We start from the raw sequence: 19885 nt of genomic DNA, 5'->3' as shown, positions 1-19885 counted from the left end.
GAAAACCAATAATAATAATGGCACCAAGAACTGGGGACCAAATGGACAGACAAAAGGAGAGGAATGGGGGGGGAGGGGAGACAGGGAGAAGGAAGAGACACACAGGAATGATACACATAAATACACATGTTTTTATGTATATGAACATATTTGTTATTGCTATATGTACATCAGTTCCTTTTTCAGGTTAAGGCCATGTAGAACTCTGGTGTTCAGCCTGAAGATCCAAAACGCCTCCCGTAGGAGGAGTTTCTTGCGGTGGTCACCACCTCTCTTAGGGGCAAAAACCCTCTCTATCGCGAAGGCTTTAAAGCCCCTTACTTGACGATCATGTATTTGTATAAAATGTCTAGCTACATTCGAAATATTAAGTGCATTAGGGTTGCTTATATAATTTAAATGTTCCAGAAGGCGATTTCTAAATCTTCGAATCGTACTTCCGACATACATTAAGTCGCAATCCTTGCACTGTATAATGTATACCACTCCTGCAGTGTTGCAATTAATATAGCTTTGTATTGGAAAGCTGCAGGAGTGGTCAGATCTGTCAAAGGACTTGGAGGGGGTGACATAGATGCAAGTCTTGCAGGGATTGCCCCCGCATTTGGAAAAGCCCTTGTATCTGAGCCAACTAGACTTCATGCTGGCTCCCATCCTATTGGCCGTGAAGAGGGATGGGGACAGCGAGCAGGACAATGTAGTGGCTTTTCTGGAAACAATTTTGAGACCTGATTTCAGGGCATTATATAGTATTTCGTCATCATACAGAATAGGTAGACAGCCCTTGATAATGAAGCTGATTTTGTTTAACTCCTTGCTATATGCCAGCGATAACGTTGGTACATTGTCCTGGTCACTGTTCCCATACCTCTCCATCCTCCTGGATGGGGTATCCTGTTTGCCTCCTGCTGCTATTTTGCCAAAAAGCATTTCTCCTCTATTTTTTCTCTGTGCAATAGCTCTGCCCCTCTCTAGCATCCAGGTGGGGTAATTTCTAGCTTTTAATCTGACATCTACCTTATTAAATTCCTCATCCAGAAGTGCAGGAAGACTGCAGTTCCTGGCTGCTCGTATGTATTCCCCGACGGGGATCGCCCTGATGGTATATAGGGGATGATGGCTCCTGGCATTCAGGATGGAATTTCCGGCCACCTCTTTTCTATATGTTCGGGTGTGCACCACTTCACCTGGGCAACCTCGGAGTGTCAGATCTAGGAAATTGATAGTGGTCTCACCAGAGGCACATGTGAAACGTAGGTTGTAATTATTCGCATTAAGGTACATCTGGAGGTCCGGGACGGCAGATACACCGCCCGCCCAAATCATGAGCAGGTCATCGATGTATCTGCCGTACCAGACCAATCCACCCCCAAAAGGGTTGTCTAAATTATATATGAATTTTTCCTCCCAATATGCCATGGTTAAATTCGCCAGCGAGGGCGAAAATTTCGCCCCCATTGACACTCCGCGTGTCTGTAAGTAGTGCACACCGTCGAACATAAAGTAATTGTGAATAAGCAAAAAGGCTGTGACCTCACACACATAATCAATGTAGTTGGGGCCACATCCCGTGTACCTATGGAGATGGTATTCCATGGCCATCAGGGCGACCCCGTGGGGGATGGAGGGATACAGAGTTATAACATCCGCCGTGATCCATATATAGTTGGCTTCCCATTTTAGGCTGTACATGGCTCTCAATACGTCTGATGTATCCTTAACCCCTTAAGGACACAGGGCGTACAGGTACGCCCTTGTGCCTTGGTAACGCCCTGTGCATTTTCGATCACTGCCGTGCGGCTGGCAGTGATCGGAACCCGGTGCCTGCTCAAATCATTGAGCAGGCACCTAGGCTAAATGCGCGGGGGGGTCCCGTGACCCCCCCCCATGTCGGCGATCGCGGCAAACCGCAGGTCAATTCAGACCTGCGGTTTGCTGCGATTTCTGCAGTTTCTGATCCCCGCGGTCCCTGACCGCGGGGATCAGAAACTTTAGTATTCCTAAAGTGCATCTGTATTCCCCTGCACCCCTTAGTGATTTTTGCCCGGTGGGAGGTGCAGGGGGAGGGTTGCGGGAGGCGGGCGGTGCGGTAGGCGGGATCGCGATCCCCCGCCCGCCTCCCATTGCGTAATCGTTGGTGTCTAGTGGGTATACCAGGGTGCCAGCACATTGCTGGCACCCTGGTATAAACGGCTGACATCGGTGATGCGATGTCAGCCGTTTAACCCTTTCCATACAGCGGTCCGTACGGACCGCTGTATGGAAAAGGTTAACAGTAAGAGGGAGCTCCCTCCCTCTCCCATCGGGGGGCTGCTATGCCTTTGCAGTCCCCCGAATGGAGAGGGAGAGAGCTTCCAGGCAGCCCCCCCAAGCCCCGTCCTTACCCTTCCCCGTCTGCGCAGTTCTGGCCACTACTGAGCAGACGGGGAAGGTTCCCATAGCAACAGGACGCCTTCTCAGGCGTCCTGCTGTCCATGGTGCTTAACAGATCTGTGCTGAAAGGCATAGATCTGTTCAGACAAAGTGTAAAATACAGTATAGTACTATATATTGTACTGTACTGTATTATGCAGACATCAGACCCACTGGATCTTCAAGAACCAAGTGGGTCTGGGTCAAAAAAAAAGTGAAAAAAGTGAAAAATAAAGTAAAAATCAAAAAACACATTTATCACTGATTAAAAATGAAAAAAAATAAAATTCCCTACACATGTTTGGTATCGCCGCGTCCGTAACGACCTGATCTATAAAACGGTAATGTTACTTTACCCGAATGGTGAACGCCATAAAAATAAAAAAAATTAAAAACTATGATGAAATTGGAATTTTGCCCACCTTACTTACCAAAAAAGGTAATAAAAGTGATCAAAAAAGTCGCATCTATGCCAAAATTGTAACAATCAAACCGTTATCTCATCCCGCAAAAATCATACCCTACCCAAGATAATCGCCCAAAAACTGAAAAAGTTATGGCTCTTACACTATGGAAACACTAAAACATGATTTCTTTTGTTTCAAAAATGAAATCATTGTGTAAAACTTACATAAATAAAAAAAAGTATACATATTAGGTATTGCCGCGTCCGTATTCACCGGCTCTATAAAAATATCACATGACCTAACCCCTTAGATGACCACCGTAAAAAAAATAAAAATAAAAACGGTGTAAAAAAAGCCATTTTTTGTCATCTTCCGTCACAAAAAGTGTAATAGCAAGCAATCAAAAAGTCATGTGCACCCCAAAATAGTGCCAATCAAACTGTCATCTCATCCCACAAAAAATGAGACCCTACTTAAGATAATCGCCCAAAAATTTAAAAAACTATGGCTCTTAGACTATGGAGACACTAAAACATTTTTTTTGTTTTAAAAATGAAATTGTGTAAAACGTACATAAATAAAAAATAATTGTATACCTATTGGGTATCACCGCGTCCGTGACAACCTGCTCTATAAAATTACCACATGATCTAACCTGTCAGATGAATGGTGTAAATAACAAAAAAAAAAAAACGGTGCCAAAAAAGCAATTTCTTGTTACCTTGCCGCACAAAAAGTGTAATATAGAGCAACCAAAAATCATATGTACCCTAAACTTGTACCAACAAAACTGCCACCCTATCCCGTAGTTTCTAAAATGGGGTCACTTTTTTGGAGTTTCTACTCTAGGGGTGCACCAGGGGGGCTTCAAATGGGACATGATGTCAAAAATACCAGTCCAGCAAAATCTGCCTTCCAAAAACCGTATGGCATTCCTTTCCTTCTGCACCCTGCCGTGTGACCGTACAGCGGTTTACGACCACATATGGGGTGTTTCTGTAAACTACAGAATCAGGGCCAGAAATAATGAGTTTTGTTTGGCTGTTAACCCTTGCTTTGTAACTGGAAAAAAAATATTAAAATGGAAAATCTGCCAAAAAAGTGAAATTTTGAAATTGTATCTCTATTTTCTATTAAATCTTGTGCAACACCTAAAGGGTTAACAAAGTTTGTAAAAATCAGTTTTGAATACCTTGAGGGGTGTAGTTTCTTAGATGGGGTCACTTTTATGGTGTTTCTACTCTAGGGGTGCATCAGGGGGGCTTCAAATGGGACATGGTGTCAAAAAAACCAGTCCAGCAAAATCTGGCTTCCAAAAACCATACGGCGCACCTTTCACTCTACGCCCCGCTGTGTGGCCGTACAGTAGTTTACGACCACATATGGGGTGTTTCTGTAAACGGCAGAGTCAGGGCAATAAAGATACAGTCTTGTTTGGCTGTTAACCCTTGCTTTGTTAGTGGAAAAAATGGGTTAAAATGGAAAATTAGGCAATAAAATGAAATTCTCAAATTTCATCCCCATTTGCCAATAACTCTTGTGCAACACCTAAAGGGTTAACAAAGTTTGTAAAATCAGTTTTGAATACCTTGAGGGGTGTAGTTTATAGAATGGGGTCATTTTTGGGTGGTTTCTATTATGTAAGCCTCGCAAAGTGACTTCAGAGCTGTAGTGGTCCCTAAAAATTGGGTTTTTGTAAATTTCTGAAAAATTTCAAGATTTGCTTCTAAACTTCTAAGCCTTGTAACATCCCCAAAAAATAAAATATCATTCCCAAAATAATTCAAACATGAAGTAGACATATGGGGAATGTTAAGTCATCACAATTTTTGGGGGTATTACTATGTATTACAGAAGTAGAGAAACTGAAACTTTGAGATTTGCTAATTTTTCCCAATTTTTGGTAAATTTGACTTTTTTTTATGCAAAAAAATATATATTTTTTAACTTTATTTTACCAGTGTCATGAAGTACAATATGTGACGAAAAAACAATCTCAGAATGGCCTGGATAAGTCAAAGCGTTTTAAAGTTATCAGCACTTAAAGTGACACTGGTCAGATTTTCAAAAAATGGCCTGGTCCTAAGGCGTAAAAAGGCTGTGTCCCTAAGGGGTTAAGGAAACCCGGCGTGCGCCTGACAAGTGGCTGGAGGATGTTATCCAGCCAACTGCCCAGGCGCTCCGTCAGGGATCCCAGGCCAGACACTATGGGGCGAAGAGGGGGGGGGGGGTGGTGGGGGGTGGACACCCTTGTGGATCTTCGGCAGAGCATGCATAATTGGAGTCACGGGCGCATCCACACACAGGTACCTATATTCGGTTTCTGTAAAAATACCCATGTCTCTTCCTTTTTGTATTAGAGACATATACTCAATCATGTATTCACTGAGTGGGTTACTGGTTAATACTCTGTATGTGGATGCGTCCGTTAACATGTCCTGCATCTGGCCGCCATATAAATCCTTGTCCATTATGTCCACCGCCCCCCCCCCCCCCTTATCCGCCATCTTGATAACTATTTCACTACATTGCTGTAGTTCCATGAGGGCCTGAAAATGGGAGTGGCCTAAATTATCTGGACATTTAGTAACCTTAGTTTCCTTTTGGATTCTTTCCAACTCTTTTTCCAATGTGCCCTGGAAAATGTCCATACTGCTTGTGCGCGACATTACCGGATAAAATTTAGTATTGCGAGTCTGTAATCTCATGACAGGTCTGGCTGACTCCACGATTCCTTGTTCCTCCTGAAGACCCGCAAGACAGCATAGCGACAGCTGTTCTTTGAACATTAGATCCTTATAGGAGTTTTCCTCATAAGTCTCTATCTGTACTGGCGGGTGTTCAGGAGGGGCAGGGATATCATGGAAGTGCCGGGATACTGTAATGTTGCGCGCAAATTTGTTAATATCCAACATTGTGGAGAACATATCAAAATGCGCAGATGGCGCAAAATTGAGACCAAGAGACAACACATATTCCTGATCTTTGCTTAGTGTTATACTAGACAGGTTCACAACATTTAAATGATCAGAGCTTACTTTTGTCTGGTCTGGAGCCGAGTGGATCTTGGATGCGGTAGTCTGGTGTCTCCGTCCGGCTCTCCCTCTGCGTTTTTTGGTGTATTCACCATTTCCCTCTTATCTCTTTCATTTTTAGATTTTTTATAGTACGACGCTGTATTAACCCTCTCTTCTGGTGAGGCCAGCGGAACGGAAGCACCAGACTCCGGATCAAAGGTCCCGGCTACATTGGAATAATCTGACACCTCCGTGTCTGAAGAGAAACTAACTCTTGATACTCTTTTGTGTGGTTTGGACTTCTTGCGGTTTTTTAAAATAGATTTCGGCGTGGAGTAAAGGTTCTCCCGTCTTCCCCATTCATAAACTTGGTTGGTCGTGTAATCATGAAGGTCTCGCTGGTATTTAGAATGTTTGTATTCCATTATAGTGTCCTCCAGTTTATTAACCTCCTCACGACCGCCGTACGCAGGATTGCGTCTTCGCGGCGGTCGTGCTGTTCTGGGTGGACGCGCCGGTGCGTCCTCTCGCGAGACGCGAGAGGACGCGCCGGTGCGTCCTCTCGCGAGACGCGAGATTTCCGGGTATGCCGGCCCGCGCATGCGCATCGCGGGCCGGCAAAATTCAAAGAACAAGTTCGTCATCAACCTGCCGGCCACGATCATTGGCTGGCAGGTTGATGATTTTCAAAAAAAACAATCAGAAGCCACATAACCCATCATATTAGTAAATATGATGGGGTTATATGGCTGCTGTGCTCCTCTGCTCCTTCTTTTGGTCGGTTGGTTCCAGGAGAGGAGCAGAGGAGCACATCATTACTGTGAGTACCCACTACAGTACACTTAGTCCCCAGATCACCTCCCAGCACCCAATTAACCCTTTGATCACCCCTTCTTGCCCCTGTCAATCACTAGTGAAAAGGAAAAAAAGTGATCAGTGCAAACTGTCACTTTTTTTTTTTTCACTGGTATTGACCGTTGGGTTTTAGGTATAGTTTAGGTCCCTTGGTTAGGTAGTTAGCGCCCAGCCCACCGCACCGCAGTCCGTTATTCGCTGATTAGCGTATCGCTAATAAGCATTTGTACGTTTATAGTATCTGAAAGTGATCAAAACTGATCACGGTCAGATCTATAATAGTACTAGTGTCACTTTAGTTCGCCCTCCACCCAAAACGCAGTGTTTGCCCGATCAGGCCTGATCGGTCGCCCACACGTGCGTTCGCCCACGCCCGCCCCACCGCAGTGACAAAAAATTTATTTATTTTTGATCACTGCACATTCACTTTACACGCACTGCGGCGATAAAAAAATCTGTTTTGATATTTTTTATCAACCGCAGCGGCCTCCGGTACTTCGCTAGGCTCCCCTTTGTAAGACAGGCTTGCTTTTTTTTTCTTGGGTAGTCTCAGGGAATACCCCGAAATTTAGTTGCCCACATGTCTAACAGGGGGTATTCTTCTGAAGAGGCCTACAGGCTTCTGACCCAGTCGGATGAGGAGTGGGAACCCTCATCTGATGATTCCAGCGGGTCAGAATACGAACCTGTAGAAAGCAGTGGCTCTCTGACCCAAAGTTCGGACGAGGAGGTTGAGGTCCCTGATAGCAGCAGGCGTACCCGGCCCCGTGTCGCTAGACCGCAGGTTGCGCAGGATCCGCTTCAAGAGCAGCAGAGTGGGGCTGGTGCTGTCGGATTACGTGGTGAGGCATACACCAGCAGCCCAGCCCTTCCTGGACCTAGTACCAGCACTGCCGTACAACCTGGTGAAGTAGCGAGCAGAAGGGCAGTTGAAGCTGGTACGGTGGCACGTGCAGTAGTGACCCCGTCGCAGCCACCGCAAAGACGTGCCCGTAGAGCCCCTAGAATCCCAGAGGTGCTGGCAAACCCTGATTGGCAGTCCCCAACTTCCGCCACACCCGTAGTTTTCCCTTTCACTGCCCAGTCTGGAGTTCGGGTTGAGACAGCTCAGATCGGTTCGGCCCTGGGATTTTTTGAGCTGTTCTTGACTGCGGAGCTTTTAGACTTAGTTGTGGCCGAAACAAACAGATATGCCACACAATTTATAACCGCTAACCCGGGAAGCTCTTATGCCCAGTCTTTCCGGTGGAAACCAGTCCAAGTTTCCGAAATTAAAACTTTTCTGGGCCTCCTCCTCAACATGGGCCTGACAAAAAAAGCATGAATTGCGGTCATATTGGTCCACGAACCCAATTCATCACATGCCCATGTTCTCTGCTGCTATGTCCAGGACACGATTTGAGACCATCCTGCGTTTCCTGCACTTTAGTGATAACAGCACCTCCCGTCCCAGAGGCCACCCTGCTTTTGACCGGCTCCACAAAATTCGGCCCCTCATAGACCATTTCAACCTGAAATTTGCAGATATTTATACCCCAGAGCAAAACATCTGCATAGACGAGTCCCTAATACATTTTACCGGGCGCCTTGGCTTCAAACAATACATCCCAAGCAAGCGCGCCCGATATGGGGTCAAATTGTATAAGCTCTGTGAAAGGGCCACAGGCTATACCCACAAATTTCGGGTCTATGAGGGAAAAGATCAGACCCTGGAGCCGGTCGGTTGCCCTGACTACCTGGGGAGCAGTGGGAAGACAGTTTGGGACTTGGTGTCACCCTTATTCGGCAAGGGGTACCATCTTTATGTGGACAATTTTTACACAAGTGTGGCCCTCTTTAGGCATTTGTTTCTAGAACGGATTGGCGCCTGTGGTACCGCGCGAACTAGTCGCGCGGGCTTCCCCCAACGGCTCGTTACCACCCGTCTTGCAAGGGGGCAGAGGGCCGCACTGTGTAACGAAGAACTGCTCGCGGTGAAATGGAGAGACAAGCGTGACGTTTACATGCTCTCCTCCATTCACGCAGACACGACAATCCAAATTGAGCGAGCAACCCGTGTCATTGAAAAGCCCCTCTCAGTCCACGACTATAACCTCCACATGGGAGGGGTCGACTTCAATGACCAGATGTTGGCTCCGTATTTAGTTTCCCGACGCACCAGACGCTGGTATAAGAAGGTGTCTGTATATTTAATTCAATTGGCTCTGTACAATAGTTTTGTTCTCTACAGTAAGGCTGGGAGAACTGGATCCTTCCTCAAATTTCAGGAAGAGATCATCGCGAACCTCCTGTATCCAGGAGGTTCCGTGGCCCCATCCACCAGTGTAGTTAGCCGTCTACACGAGCGACACTTCCCCAGTAGCAGGAGTGGAATAAGGCGTGACACCCGCTATTTCTGTCCTGACTGTCCGGACCACCCTGTCCTATGCTTTGGAGAGTGTTTCCGGAAGTACCACTCACAGGTACACTATTAGCATAGGGATCATCTCACCAGGATAGGCACACAGGGCTATTAGGGCCCATTCACTCACAGCTGCTGCAAACGTCTCCTTTCACATGGGACAAAGTGCATAACGCACTTCGCCACATCTTTGGGCGATTTGCGCTTTGCACATTGACCCATGGGGAAGGAGAGGTTTGTTCTATAAAGGTAAAAAAAAAAAAAAAAAACACCAGTAAGCAAACAGGTTAATGTTTAGTTCCAAAAGTTAAAGTTACATGTTCTGTTCCAAAGTTAATAAAATTATTGCGTTGTGGCCTGTTTTTTTTTTTTTTTTTTTGTCTTTTTACCTTCCAGGTGGACCAACCGATCTACTAGCTGCAGCACCGATGTGCATTCTGACAGAAGCATTGCGCTGCTGTCAGATTACACGCAAGTCGGTGTATGCGGCGCTGCAAGACGGGATTTTCTCCTCTGCAGTGACAGATACGTTTGCCGAGGCATACGAGCTCAGGAGGAGGCGGCGTTCCTATGCTTTGGCAAGCACTTTGTATGTATGTATGTATGTATATATATATATATATATATATATATATATATATATATATATATATATATATATATAAAAAATCCCGGCAATGATTTATTCATCCACATCGATTGATGCGAATGGAGAAATCTGGTTTGCCAGGTGGGTATGGATGTAGGGCGGAGCTCCTATGTCCTGGCAGACGCCTTTCCCCTCCATTTTTTTTTTTTTTTTTTGGCAGAGATTTTTTCATCCACATTGATCAATGCGAATGAAGAAATCTGTGCCGTTCATTTTTTTCTTTCAGCCTAGAGGCTGAACGGAAAAAAAAATCTCATTACCTGTATGCTCAATATAAGGAGAATAGCAGAAACTCCTAATGCTGGCCATACATGTAATGATTGCGGAGACCCTCAAATGCCAGGGCAGTACAAACACCCCACAACTGACCCCATTTTGGAAAGAAGACACCCCAAGGTATTTGCTGAGGGGCATATTGAGTCCATGAAAGATTTACATTTTTGTCCTAAGTTAGCGGAAAGTGAGACTTTGTGAGAAAAAACTAAAAAAAATCAATTTCCGCTAACTTATGCGATTTTTTTTTTTTTTCTATGAACTTGCCAGGCCCCTCATTGGATACCTTGGGGTGTCTTCTTTCCAAAGTGGGGTCACATGTGGGGTATTTATACTGCCCTGGCTTTTTAGGGGCCCTAAAGCGTGAGAAGAAGTCTGGGATCCAAATGTCTAAAAATGCCCTCCTAAAAGGAATGTGGGCACCTTTGCGCATCTAGGCTGCAAAAAAGTGTCACACATCTGGTATCGCCGTACTCAGGAGAAGTTGGGGAATGTGTTTTGGGGTGTCATTTTACATATACCCATGCTGGGTGAGAGAAATATCTTGGTCAAATGCCAACTTTGTATAAAAAAATGGGAAAAGTTGTCTTTTGCCAAGATATTTCTCTCACCCAGCATGGGTATATGTAAAATGACACCCCAAAACACATTCCCCAACTTCTCCTGAGTACGGCGATACCAGATGTGTGACACTTTTTTGATGCCAAGGTGGGCAAAGGGGCACATATTCCAAAGTGCACCTTTCGGATTTCACCGGTCATTTTTTACACATTTTGATTGCAAAGTTCTTCTCACACATTAGGGCCCCTAAATTGCCAGGGCAGTATAACTACCCCACAAGTGACCCCATTTTGGAAAGAAGACACCCCAAGGTATTCTGTGAGGGGCATGGTGAGTTCCTAGAATTTTTTATTTTTTGTCACAAGTTAGCGGAATATGAGACTTTGTAAGAAAAAAATAAAATTAAAAAATAATCATCATTTTCCATTAACTTGTGACAAAAAATAAAAAGTTCTATGAACTCACTATGCCCATCAGCGAATACCTTAGGGTGTCTACTTTTCGAAATGGGGTCATTTGTGGGGTTTTTCTACTGTCTGGGCATTGTAGAACCTCAGGAATCATGACAGGTGCTCAGAAAATCAGAGCTGTTTCAAAAAGCGGAAATTCACATTTTTGTACCATAGTTTGTAAACGCTATAACTTTTACCCAAACCATTTTTTTTTTTGCCCAAACATTTTTTTTTTATCAAAGACATGTAGAACAATAAATTTGGCGAAAAATTTATATATGGATGTCGTTTTTTTTTGCAAAATTTTACAGCTGAAAGTGAAAAATGTCTTTTTTTTGCAAAAAAATCGTTACATTTTGATTAATAACAAAAAAAGTAAAAATGTCAGCAGCAATAAAATACCACCAAATGAAAGCTCCATTAGTGAGAAGAAAAGGAGGTAAAATTCATTTGGCTGGTAAGTTGCATGACCGAGCGATAAACGGTGAAAGGAGTGTAGTGCCGAAGTGTAAAAAGTGCTCTGGTCATGAAGGGGGTTTCACCTAGCGGGGCTGAAGTGGTTAATTGAGGCCTTGGTATCCTCCTCCATGGATAAGAACTCCGTGTTGCTGTTAAACTTTGTGAGCTTATCTTTGCATAATTGAATATCCTGTTGTAGGCCAGTCAGTTTCTCATTTTCTGAATCCACAATGAGCTTCATTAGCTTCAGAGAGCACTCTCTCTGACAAAATATCGTTCCATTTGCAGACAAAGTCCTCTGAAAAGACTGTGGTGGGTATTTTTTTTAATGTATTTTGTGAGCGTGGTGCAGTCCCACCAGACCCGAGTCTCCTGATTTAGCAGACGTTCCAGGTTGTTCATTAGACCTTTTAAATCCAGGTCCCTGGTGCCAATCATATCCTCCGCTGAGAAGACTGAGTCCGCTTTTAACTATCGGTCTTGTAAGCTGTGAAAAGCCATGATGGGCAGGCGTTTCTTTGGACTTTCACCTGTTTCCCCTTTTTAGTGACTGTTCACAGAAATTGGATCAGAGTCCTTAAGGGTTAACCTTTGTCAAGTCCCAGCACAGTCTGCAATGCATTAACTTGGTAATGAATGGGTGGCAACTAGGGTGTGATGCACAGTGAGACGACCAATGGGATCAATGCCGCCTCCCATGGATTGTAGGGGGGAATGGTTATCTTTATCTTTCTCGTGCTTTTTTCCATTGGGGGACACAGACCATGGGTATAGCTTAGAGGTATTAGTAGGAGGGACACTATGCAAATGAAAGAGCTCCTCCTCCTCGGGCTATACCCCCAGACTCCACCAGGAGGAACTCAGTCTTTGCTTAGTGTCTGGTGAAGGAGGTTGACACTCTCTGATTCTACTCCTTTTTGTTATTTTTATTCTAGATGGGGACACAGGTCGGCATGGCGCCTTCCTGGTCCCCCGTGGAGTGCCCGCCGCCGTCTTTGGGACGTTGCCTGGCTGCCTCCATTTCCCCCCAAGAAGATAAGTGGATCCGGGCTCGACCTGTTAGCTCCGGCATCCCACCAGCTGCTGGGACGCCTGCTGCCTACCCTCCTCCAGAGCACTGTTCTCCTGGATTGGAGTCAGAAGTCTGAAGAGGCGCATCCCTGCTGGTCTGGACATCGAGGGAGCATGCTGAGCAGATAAGTGTTGCCCAATCCCTCCCCCTCCCTCTGTGTCTATTTGTCTGTGGCTACCTGGGTGAACTTGAAGAAGGATCCTGATGGGGCACTTTCTTCATTTTGGCACTGGAGTATTGGCATCTCTTCCCCCTTAAACTGTGGGCTTCAGCGCTTCTCTCGTCGGGCCTTGGCTGCTGCGCTCCCTCAGCGCCCGCCGGCAGGCCGCTCCTCCACGTGGTGTTTGTTTAAATCACGCGCGCGCTTATTTCCGCGCGCGTGCGCTTATTTTCGCGCGTGCGCTTATTTTCGCGCATATTTTCGCGCGTGCGCTTATTTTCGCGCATATTTTCGCGCGTGCGCTTATTTTCGCGCATATTTTCGCGCGCGCTATTTTCGCGCGCGCGCTTATTTTCGCGCGCGCTTATTTTTCGCGCCATAATGACGCGTTCGGGGAGGCGGAGCCTCGGCATGCCGCTCTGACTCTCCTTACACCGGAGACTCTGTTTGCTCATGGCCGTGCAGCTCCTCATCACTCTACTCCGTTTTGTGCCAGGCAAGCTGGTAGCTCAGTGGTACTGCTGCTGCTGCCCCATGTCCAGGCTTTCTGAGTTCAAAGCCCCTTTCAGCCTTCAAAAATTGTTTATATTATTCTAGATGGGGACACAGGTCGGCATGGCGCCTTCCTGGTCCCCCGTGGAATGCCCGCTGCCGTCCTTGGACGCTGCCTGGCTGCCTCCATTGCCCCCCAAAGAAGACAAGTGGATCCGGGCTCGACCTGCAGCTCCGGTATCCCACCAGCTACTGGGTCTCCTGCTGCCATCCTCCACCAGAACACTGCACTCCTGGACAAGGAGTCAGAAGCCTGATGAGGTGCATCCCTGCTGGTCCTGGAGTCGAGGGAGAAGTTCTGCAGGAGAAGTTCTGCAGGAGCAGATAAGTATTACCTGCATCCCTGCCTTACCCCCCTCCTCCACCCCTCCTCCACGTTCCCTGGGGGCCTGCGGTCCCCGCTTGGGCATCTGCCATGTCCAGCGCGGCCGCTAAATTGGTCTTAGTCGCCAAGGCAACCATGTCCTTTAATCCTGTGGCGCTAACGACTCCATCTCTCTCAGTGGTCCCCACAGTGGGTGACTGACTACGAAGAGGCAGCGTGAGCGGCAGCATCCCACCTCGGATGTCTCCGTCTCTCCACCCCCCTCACCTCGCCGGTGGCGCTTGCGGACTGCTCTTCCCCCTCCCTAGGGAGAGTAATCCGAAGGAGAATTATCCGGCTCGGACGAGCCAGGTCCTTTTTGGACTATAGGGCATTTTCAAATCCTGTGACGCCAACCACCTCTCTAAGTGGTTTTCCACAGAAGACGCCCGACTACTAACAGGGAGCGTGAGCAGCAGCATCCCTCCTCGGATGGCTCTGGCTCTCCCCCCCCCCCCTCGTCTAGAGGCGCGTTCGGGCGACTCTCCCCTCCCTTAGGGAGCGCAAGGTCTGAAGGAGAATTTCCGGCTCTGATTAGGTCATGGAGCGGGACCCCTCGCCTAAGCTCTCCACCAGGGTGGCTGACTTAGTGGTGACTGTCCGAGACACCTTTATTCTCCAAGGGGATTCTCCTCCTTCCACTGGTCAGGAGTTCCCCCTTTTTCCGTCCAGGCAGTCGGAGACTACCATGTTCCCGGTCCATGAGGGATTTTTCCGCGGTCATGTCCAGGGCCTGGGGTGGTCTTAATAAGGTTCTCGACCACCCAGCGCATGAATATACTTTCCTTTCCCTGCTGACGGCGAGGAGAGGTGTCTCCTCCCCCTAAGGTGGATCCTCCGGTGGCCGGATTAGCCAATTATGTGGCCCTTCCTGTCTTAGTCAGTTCCTCTTTCCAGGATGCTGTAGACAGACGCATAGACTCTCTTCCAGGTCCTTTTTTCGCTGGCAGCGCGTCCCTGTGACCTACCTTTCACTCAGCAGGGGTAGCCAGTGCTCTCTCGGTGTGGTTACAACACCACCACCAGGAACTGGCGGTACGAGATGCGGCTACTAACACACTGGAGTTGGTTCTCCAGATGTCTCAGGCTTCTAAGATTCTTTGCGAAGCTTCTAGGGACATTGTTTCCCTCTTTGCCCGCAGGTTGGCCATCTCTGTCACTCAGCGCGAAGAGATTTGATTGAAGGTGTGGGATGCTGACGCCTCCACCAAGCGTTCCCTTGCTAATCTTCCCCGTTGGGGTTTCCAGACCTTATGGGGATCAGCTGGACGAGTTCATCTCTGCATGCCTTTTGCCGTTTCTCATCTGGTAGGCCGTCGCCTGCTTCCTCCGCCGGGGGTCTCAGGTCGCCCGCAAAGAGGCCCTTCCTTTGCACCAGCCTTCCCGGCACTAGAGGGCCCAGTCAGCCCGCCCTGCTGCTCCTAGGCCTATCACATGTCCCGATTGCGGAATCCCACCATCGATTCCTGCGCTTCGCCATTATGGGTCGACACTGTCAGTTTGTCGCCCTTCCTTCGGGTTGGCGACCACCCCGCGGGTCCTTGCCACGGTCCTGGACCGCTCATGGCGCTTCTTCGTACCAGGGGCATTCCTTTGCTGCCCTATCGGGACGATATCCGGATAGAGGCCCCCCTCTCTACCGCAGACCACGGACAGCGTCCGGATCACTGTTCAGACCCTGGAACGGTTCGGCTGGCTGGTAACTTTCCCAAACTCCTGCCTCTTCCCGTCCCAGAGGCTCTCCTTCCGGAGGGTGATTTTGGACACCTCGGCTGCCTAAGTATTCTACCAGCCTTCAAGTCCTCCCAGGTCCAGGGGGCAGTGTCGCATCTGCTGCGCTCCCCGTGCCTCTCCATTCGGGAATACTTGCAGGTCCTGGGTCTTATGGTAGCCTCTTTCGAGGCCTTCCATATGCCCAGTTTCACACTCGCCTGGCGCAACAGGAGATCCTTTACCTTTCAGCGGGTTCGGGCAGCTCTCCCTTGGTGGCTGTTCCCAAAGAACCTGAGGTCGGGGAGTTCCTTTCTCGCATTCTCCTGGACGATCGCCGCCACCGATGCCAGCATCCTGGGTTGGGGGGGCGTTTTCCAGTCTCGCACGGTTCAAGGAATTTGGTCGGCGGCAGAGTCTCGCCTTCCAATCAACTTTCTGGAACTGAGGGCGATTTTTTCCGCTCTCTCTCTCTCCTATTGGACCTCTCTCCTTGCGGGCCTCCCAGTGCGGGTTCAAACGGGCAATGCCGCGGCCGTGGCCTATATCGACCATCAGGGCGGGACCCGCAGCCGGATGGTGATGCAGGAGGTGAAGAGAATTCTGACGTGGGCGGAGACGCACGTTCCGGTGTTGTCAGCAGTTTGCATTCCAGGAGTGGACAACTGGACAGCGGACTTTCTAAGCCACAACACGGTGGATCCAAGCGGGTGGTCTCTGCATCCAGAAGGGTTCGAGGAAATCTGCCACAGATGGGACCGTCCGGATGTGGACTTAATGGCGTCCGGGTTCAACAACAAGATCCCAGTGGTCCTGGCTCGCGCCCGAGATCCGGAGGCGTACGGATGGATGCGCAGGTGTCTCCGTGGCAGGACTTCAGCCTCCTCTGTTTTCCTCTCCTACCAAAGGGTCTACGCCAGTTCGAGGCGGAAGGGACTCCGACCGTTCTCATCACCCCAGAGTGGCCTCGCCGCGCGTGGTTTTTTCGGACGTGGCTCGGTTGCTGGCGGACGCCCCATGGCCTCTTCCCGACGGACAGGACCTACTGTCTCAGGGCCCGTTCTTCCACCGGAATTTGCGGTCTCTTCGTTTACCGGCGTGACTGTTGAAACCGCCATCCTGATAAAGATGGGGTTCTCGGATTCAGTGGTTAGGACCATGATCAGTCCGGGGAAGTCTTCTTCCTCCCGGATTTACTATCGTACCTGGATGGCCTTCCTATCCTTTTTTGAGGGTTCGGGGTTCCCTCCCCTTCGGTTTTCCATCTTGATGGTACTGTCTTTTCTTCAGTCTGGGCTTGTGCAGGGACTGTCGCTTAGTTCCCTGTAAGGTCAGGTTTCGGCGCGGGCCGTCAGAGGTCCCTTGCTCTTAAGGGTCCGGTGGTGACCTTTCTTCGGGGGTGGCGCATTCGGTTCCCCGTATGTTCCCCCTTTGTCTCCTTGGGATCTCAATTTGGTTCTGCGCGCTCTGCAGTCGGCCCCCTTCGAGCCTTTGAGGAGGGTCTCTCTGACTGTTCTCATCTGGACTTCCTTGTGACCATAGCTTCTGATACAGCTACATAGCGTAGTGATTAAAGTTCTGGGCTATTATGCAGTGGCTGTGAGTTCACGTCCCATCACGAGCTTTTAAGTCAGACTGGTGTCGGAGCTGGCCGCTCTTTCCTGTCAGGAGCCTTTCTGGTTTTCCACCAGGATTAAGTTGTGCTCCGTCCAGTCCCCTTCTTTTTGCCCAGGGTGGTCTCTCCCTTCCGCCTTGATGAGGATCTTGTCCTGCCTTCCTTTTGTCCTTCTCCGGCTAACCCCAAGGAATGCACTCTGCATTCCCTGGATGTTGTACGGGTCCTGGAGGTGTGTCTCGCGGCTACTGCTTCCGTCCGCCGTTCTTGGCGCTCTGGATCTGCTTGGCTATTTCCGCGGCTTGTCACGCTTGTGGTGGAGTTCCCCCGGCTAGAATTGCCGTTCTCTCCATTGGGGCGGAGGGGGCTTCCTGGGCAAGACGCAGTCGTGCCTCTGCGTCTCAGCTGTGTACGGCGGCCACCTGGTCGTCCTTGCATACCTTTGCAAATTTTTGTCAGTTGCATTCACTGGCTTCGGCTGATGCGGCTTTGGCCGCAGGGTTTTGCAGGCTGTGGTTCCTGTTTGACCGTTGGGGCGTTCCTCCTGGCGGTGCTGGTATTTTTTCCCACCCCATGGACTGCTTTTGGACGTCCCATGGTCTGTGTCCCCCAATGGAAAAAAGCACGAGAAAAGGAGATTTTTGTGAAACTCACCTGTAAAATCTTTTTCTCGTCTTTTCCATTGGGGGACACAGCTCCCACCCATTATTCCTGTTGCAGGAGGGGTCTTTAGTTCAGTTTTTCTGTTTCTGGTTGGACCTTATGGCTTGGTCCGATGGTTTCCATGATTTTTTCTTGCTCCTTCTCCTACTGCTTGTGCAACGCCTGAGTTCCTCCTGGTGGAGTCTGGGGGTATAGCCCGAGGAGGAGGAGCTCTTTCATTTGCATAGTGTCCCTCCTACTAATACCTCTAAGCTATACCCATGGTCTGTGTCCCCCAATGGAAAAGACGAGAAAAAGATTTTACAGGTGAGTTTCACAAAAATCTCCTTTTTTCCTTTATATTGGGGTATCTCACTGTGCAACAACGTTACGACTAAGGGTCCCAGTACCCGAAACGCGTCAACGCCAATCTGTTGTACCGTGTGGCAGTCATGTTTGTATGATGTCCAAATAAAGAAGCGATTTTAATATGGATCCTACTTGAATCTGAGACCTTCTTCTAAATTACCTGCAGCCTGCGACGGGGTCACTCCCCTAGGGTTTCGGAATCGGGATTATACAAACTGGGAGGTGAGCTGGATTAAAGTTTTTCTCTTGGCTCATTTTACTAATAAGGTTGCCCACCACTGACCTAGGACATATAAAGCACAGAGATTATTACTACCAAGATTAATAACTTTATATTTGTCCACATTGAACCTCATTTGCCAAGTTGATGCTCAATCACTCAGAGTGTTCAAGTCAGCTTGTAGTTTATGGACATCTTCCATAGACTTTACAGTTATACACAGCTTGGTGTCATCTGCAAAAATAGATATGGTGCTATTAACCCCGTCCTCAATATCATTAATAAATACATTAAATAATAAAGGGCCCTGCACTGAACCTTGGGGTACACCACTTATAACCCGGGACCATTCTGAATAGGAATCATTGACCACAACTCCCTGGACACAGCTTTATATCCAATTGCAAGCTATACTTTCCAAGCCAATAGACCTGACTTTACTTTATTTATTAAGAGTCTATGAGGGACAGTATCAAAAGCCTTTGCAAAATCCAGAAACACTACATCCACAGCCACCCCTCTGTCCAGGCTACTACTCACCTCCTCATAAAACCAAATCGGGTTAGTCTGACCACTTCTGTCATTGGTAAACCCATACTGGTTATCACTTATAATATTATTTATAGTCACATACTCCTGTATATAGTCCCTTAAGAGTCCTTCAAACATTTTTCCCACAACAGAAGTTAAACTGGTCTATAATTACCTGTGGAGGACCTAGATCCTTTTTTGAATATGGGCAATCCCTTGGCACTGCACCAGTACCTAGAGAATCTTTAAAAATTATTAAACGGGGCACAGCAATGACTGAACTGAGCTCTTTAAGCACTCTTGGGTGTAATCCATCTGGACCCGGAGCCTTTTTTACCTTATTTTACCTCTTTGACCGTATATACAGTTAGCCAATTGAGTATATCACTGGATGTACTAACAGCCCCGGCGCCACAGATGTCAATACTTTGCACTGTAGGGCATGTTTACTAGATGTGATTTGCTAATTCTTTTCTGATCCGCTACTTTGTTGCACCGCTGTGTCCCCATTCTTTTTTTGGCGCCCTGTATGCTAATCAAAAGCATTGGTACCGGGAGCAGGAGACGGCAGATTTTATTAGGGGGCGTCTTTCTCCCTGATTGTGAGCCATCTAATCTCAGCGAAAAGAGTCATTGAGAAAAGAACAGCTCACCTTCTCCCTAGCTGTGACGCAGTCCGTGGTGATTGGACAGCTCACCACCAGGGAGAAGGAGACACCCCCCCCCCCCCCCCCCGAAGCTCCCGTCTCCTCCTCCCTGTACCGATGCTATTGATTAGCATACAGGTTGCCAGAACGGGGAAGGGGTGGCAGCACAGCGGATCAGAAAGAAAATCGACATCGCATCTAGTAAATATGTCCTACAATGCGAGGTATTGATATTGTAATATCAGAACAGGTGACAAAACACACTTTGGCCGCTTTTAGACGAGCGTATTGAAATCTATTGTGGCTCAGGATCCAGATGATATACCATGAGTATTGTCATCAGGATTGCTACAGGATTTCATCAGGATTTAAATACATATTTCTTCCTCCCTTCATTATTTATGCACTGCACTGCACAGACTGTAATGTGCATATTTGGAAACAAATCCGCACAAAACCCGGACATGCTGTGGCTTTCAAATACTAGCAGAAATGATACGCCCTGATGAATAGCTCC

General features: G+C 48.0%; 1 protein-coding gene across 8 annotated transcripts in view; it reads left to right on the top strand.

Annotated features, from left to right (window-relative positions):
• Positions 1-19885, top strand: part of HDGFL2 (HDGF like 2) — a 261045-nt gene that overhangs the window by 156674 nt on the left and 84486 nt on the right. The window contains exon 15 of one of the 8 annotated variants that reach the window (XM_044306486.1): positions 5976-6236. The exons of 6 other annotated variants lie outside the window; for them this stretch is intronic. In XM_044306486.1, the coding sequence (XP_044162421.1) occupies positions 5976-5986 (11 nt within the window). In that variant the 3' untranslated portion in view covers positions 5987-6236. Of the gene's footprint in view, positions 1-5975; positions 6237-19885 lie in introns of those variants that run through there. One more of the 8 variants, XM_044306460.1, reaches the window with a different exon arrangement.

The sequence above is a fragment of the Bufo gargarizans genome, chromosome 1, assembly GCF_014858855.1.
Source record: "Bufo gargarizans isolate SCDJY-AF-19 chromosome 1, ASM1485885v1, whole genome shotgun sequence".
In the NCBI taxonomy this organism is placed as follows: Eukaryota; Metazoa; Chordata; class Amphibia; order Anura; family Bufonidae; genus Bufo; species Bufo gargarizans.
Note: the sequence above shows the minus strand (reverse complement) of the source record. Positions and strands in the feature narration are given on the sequence as shown.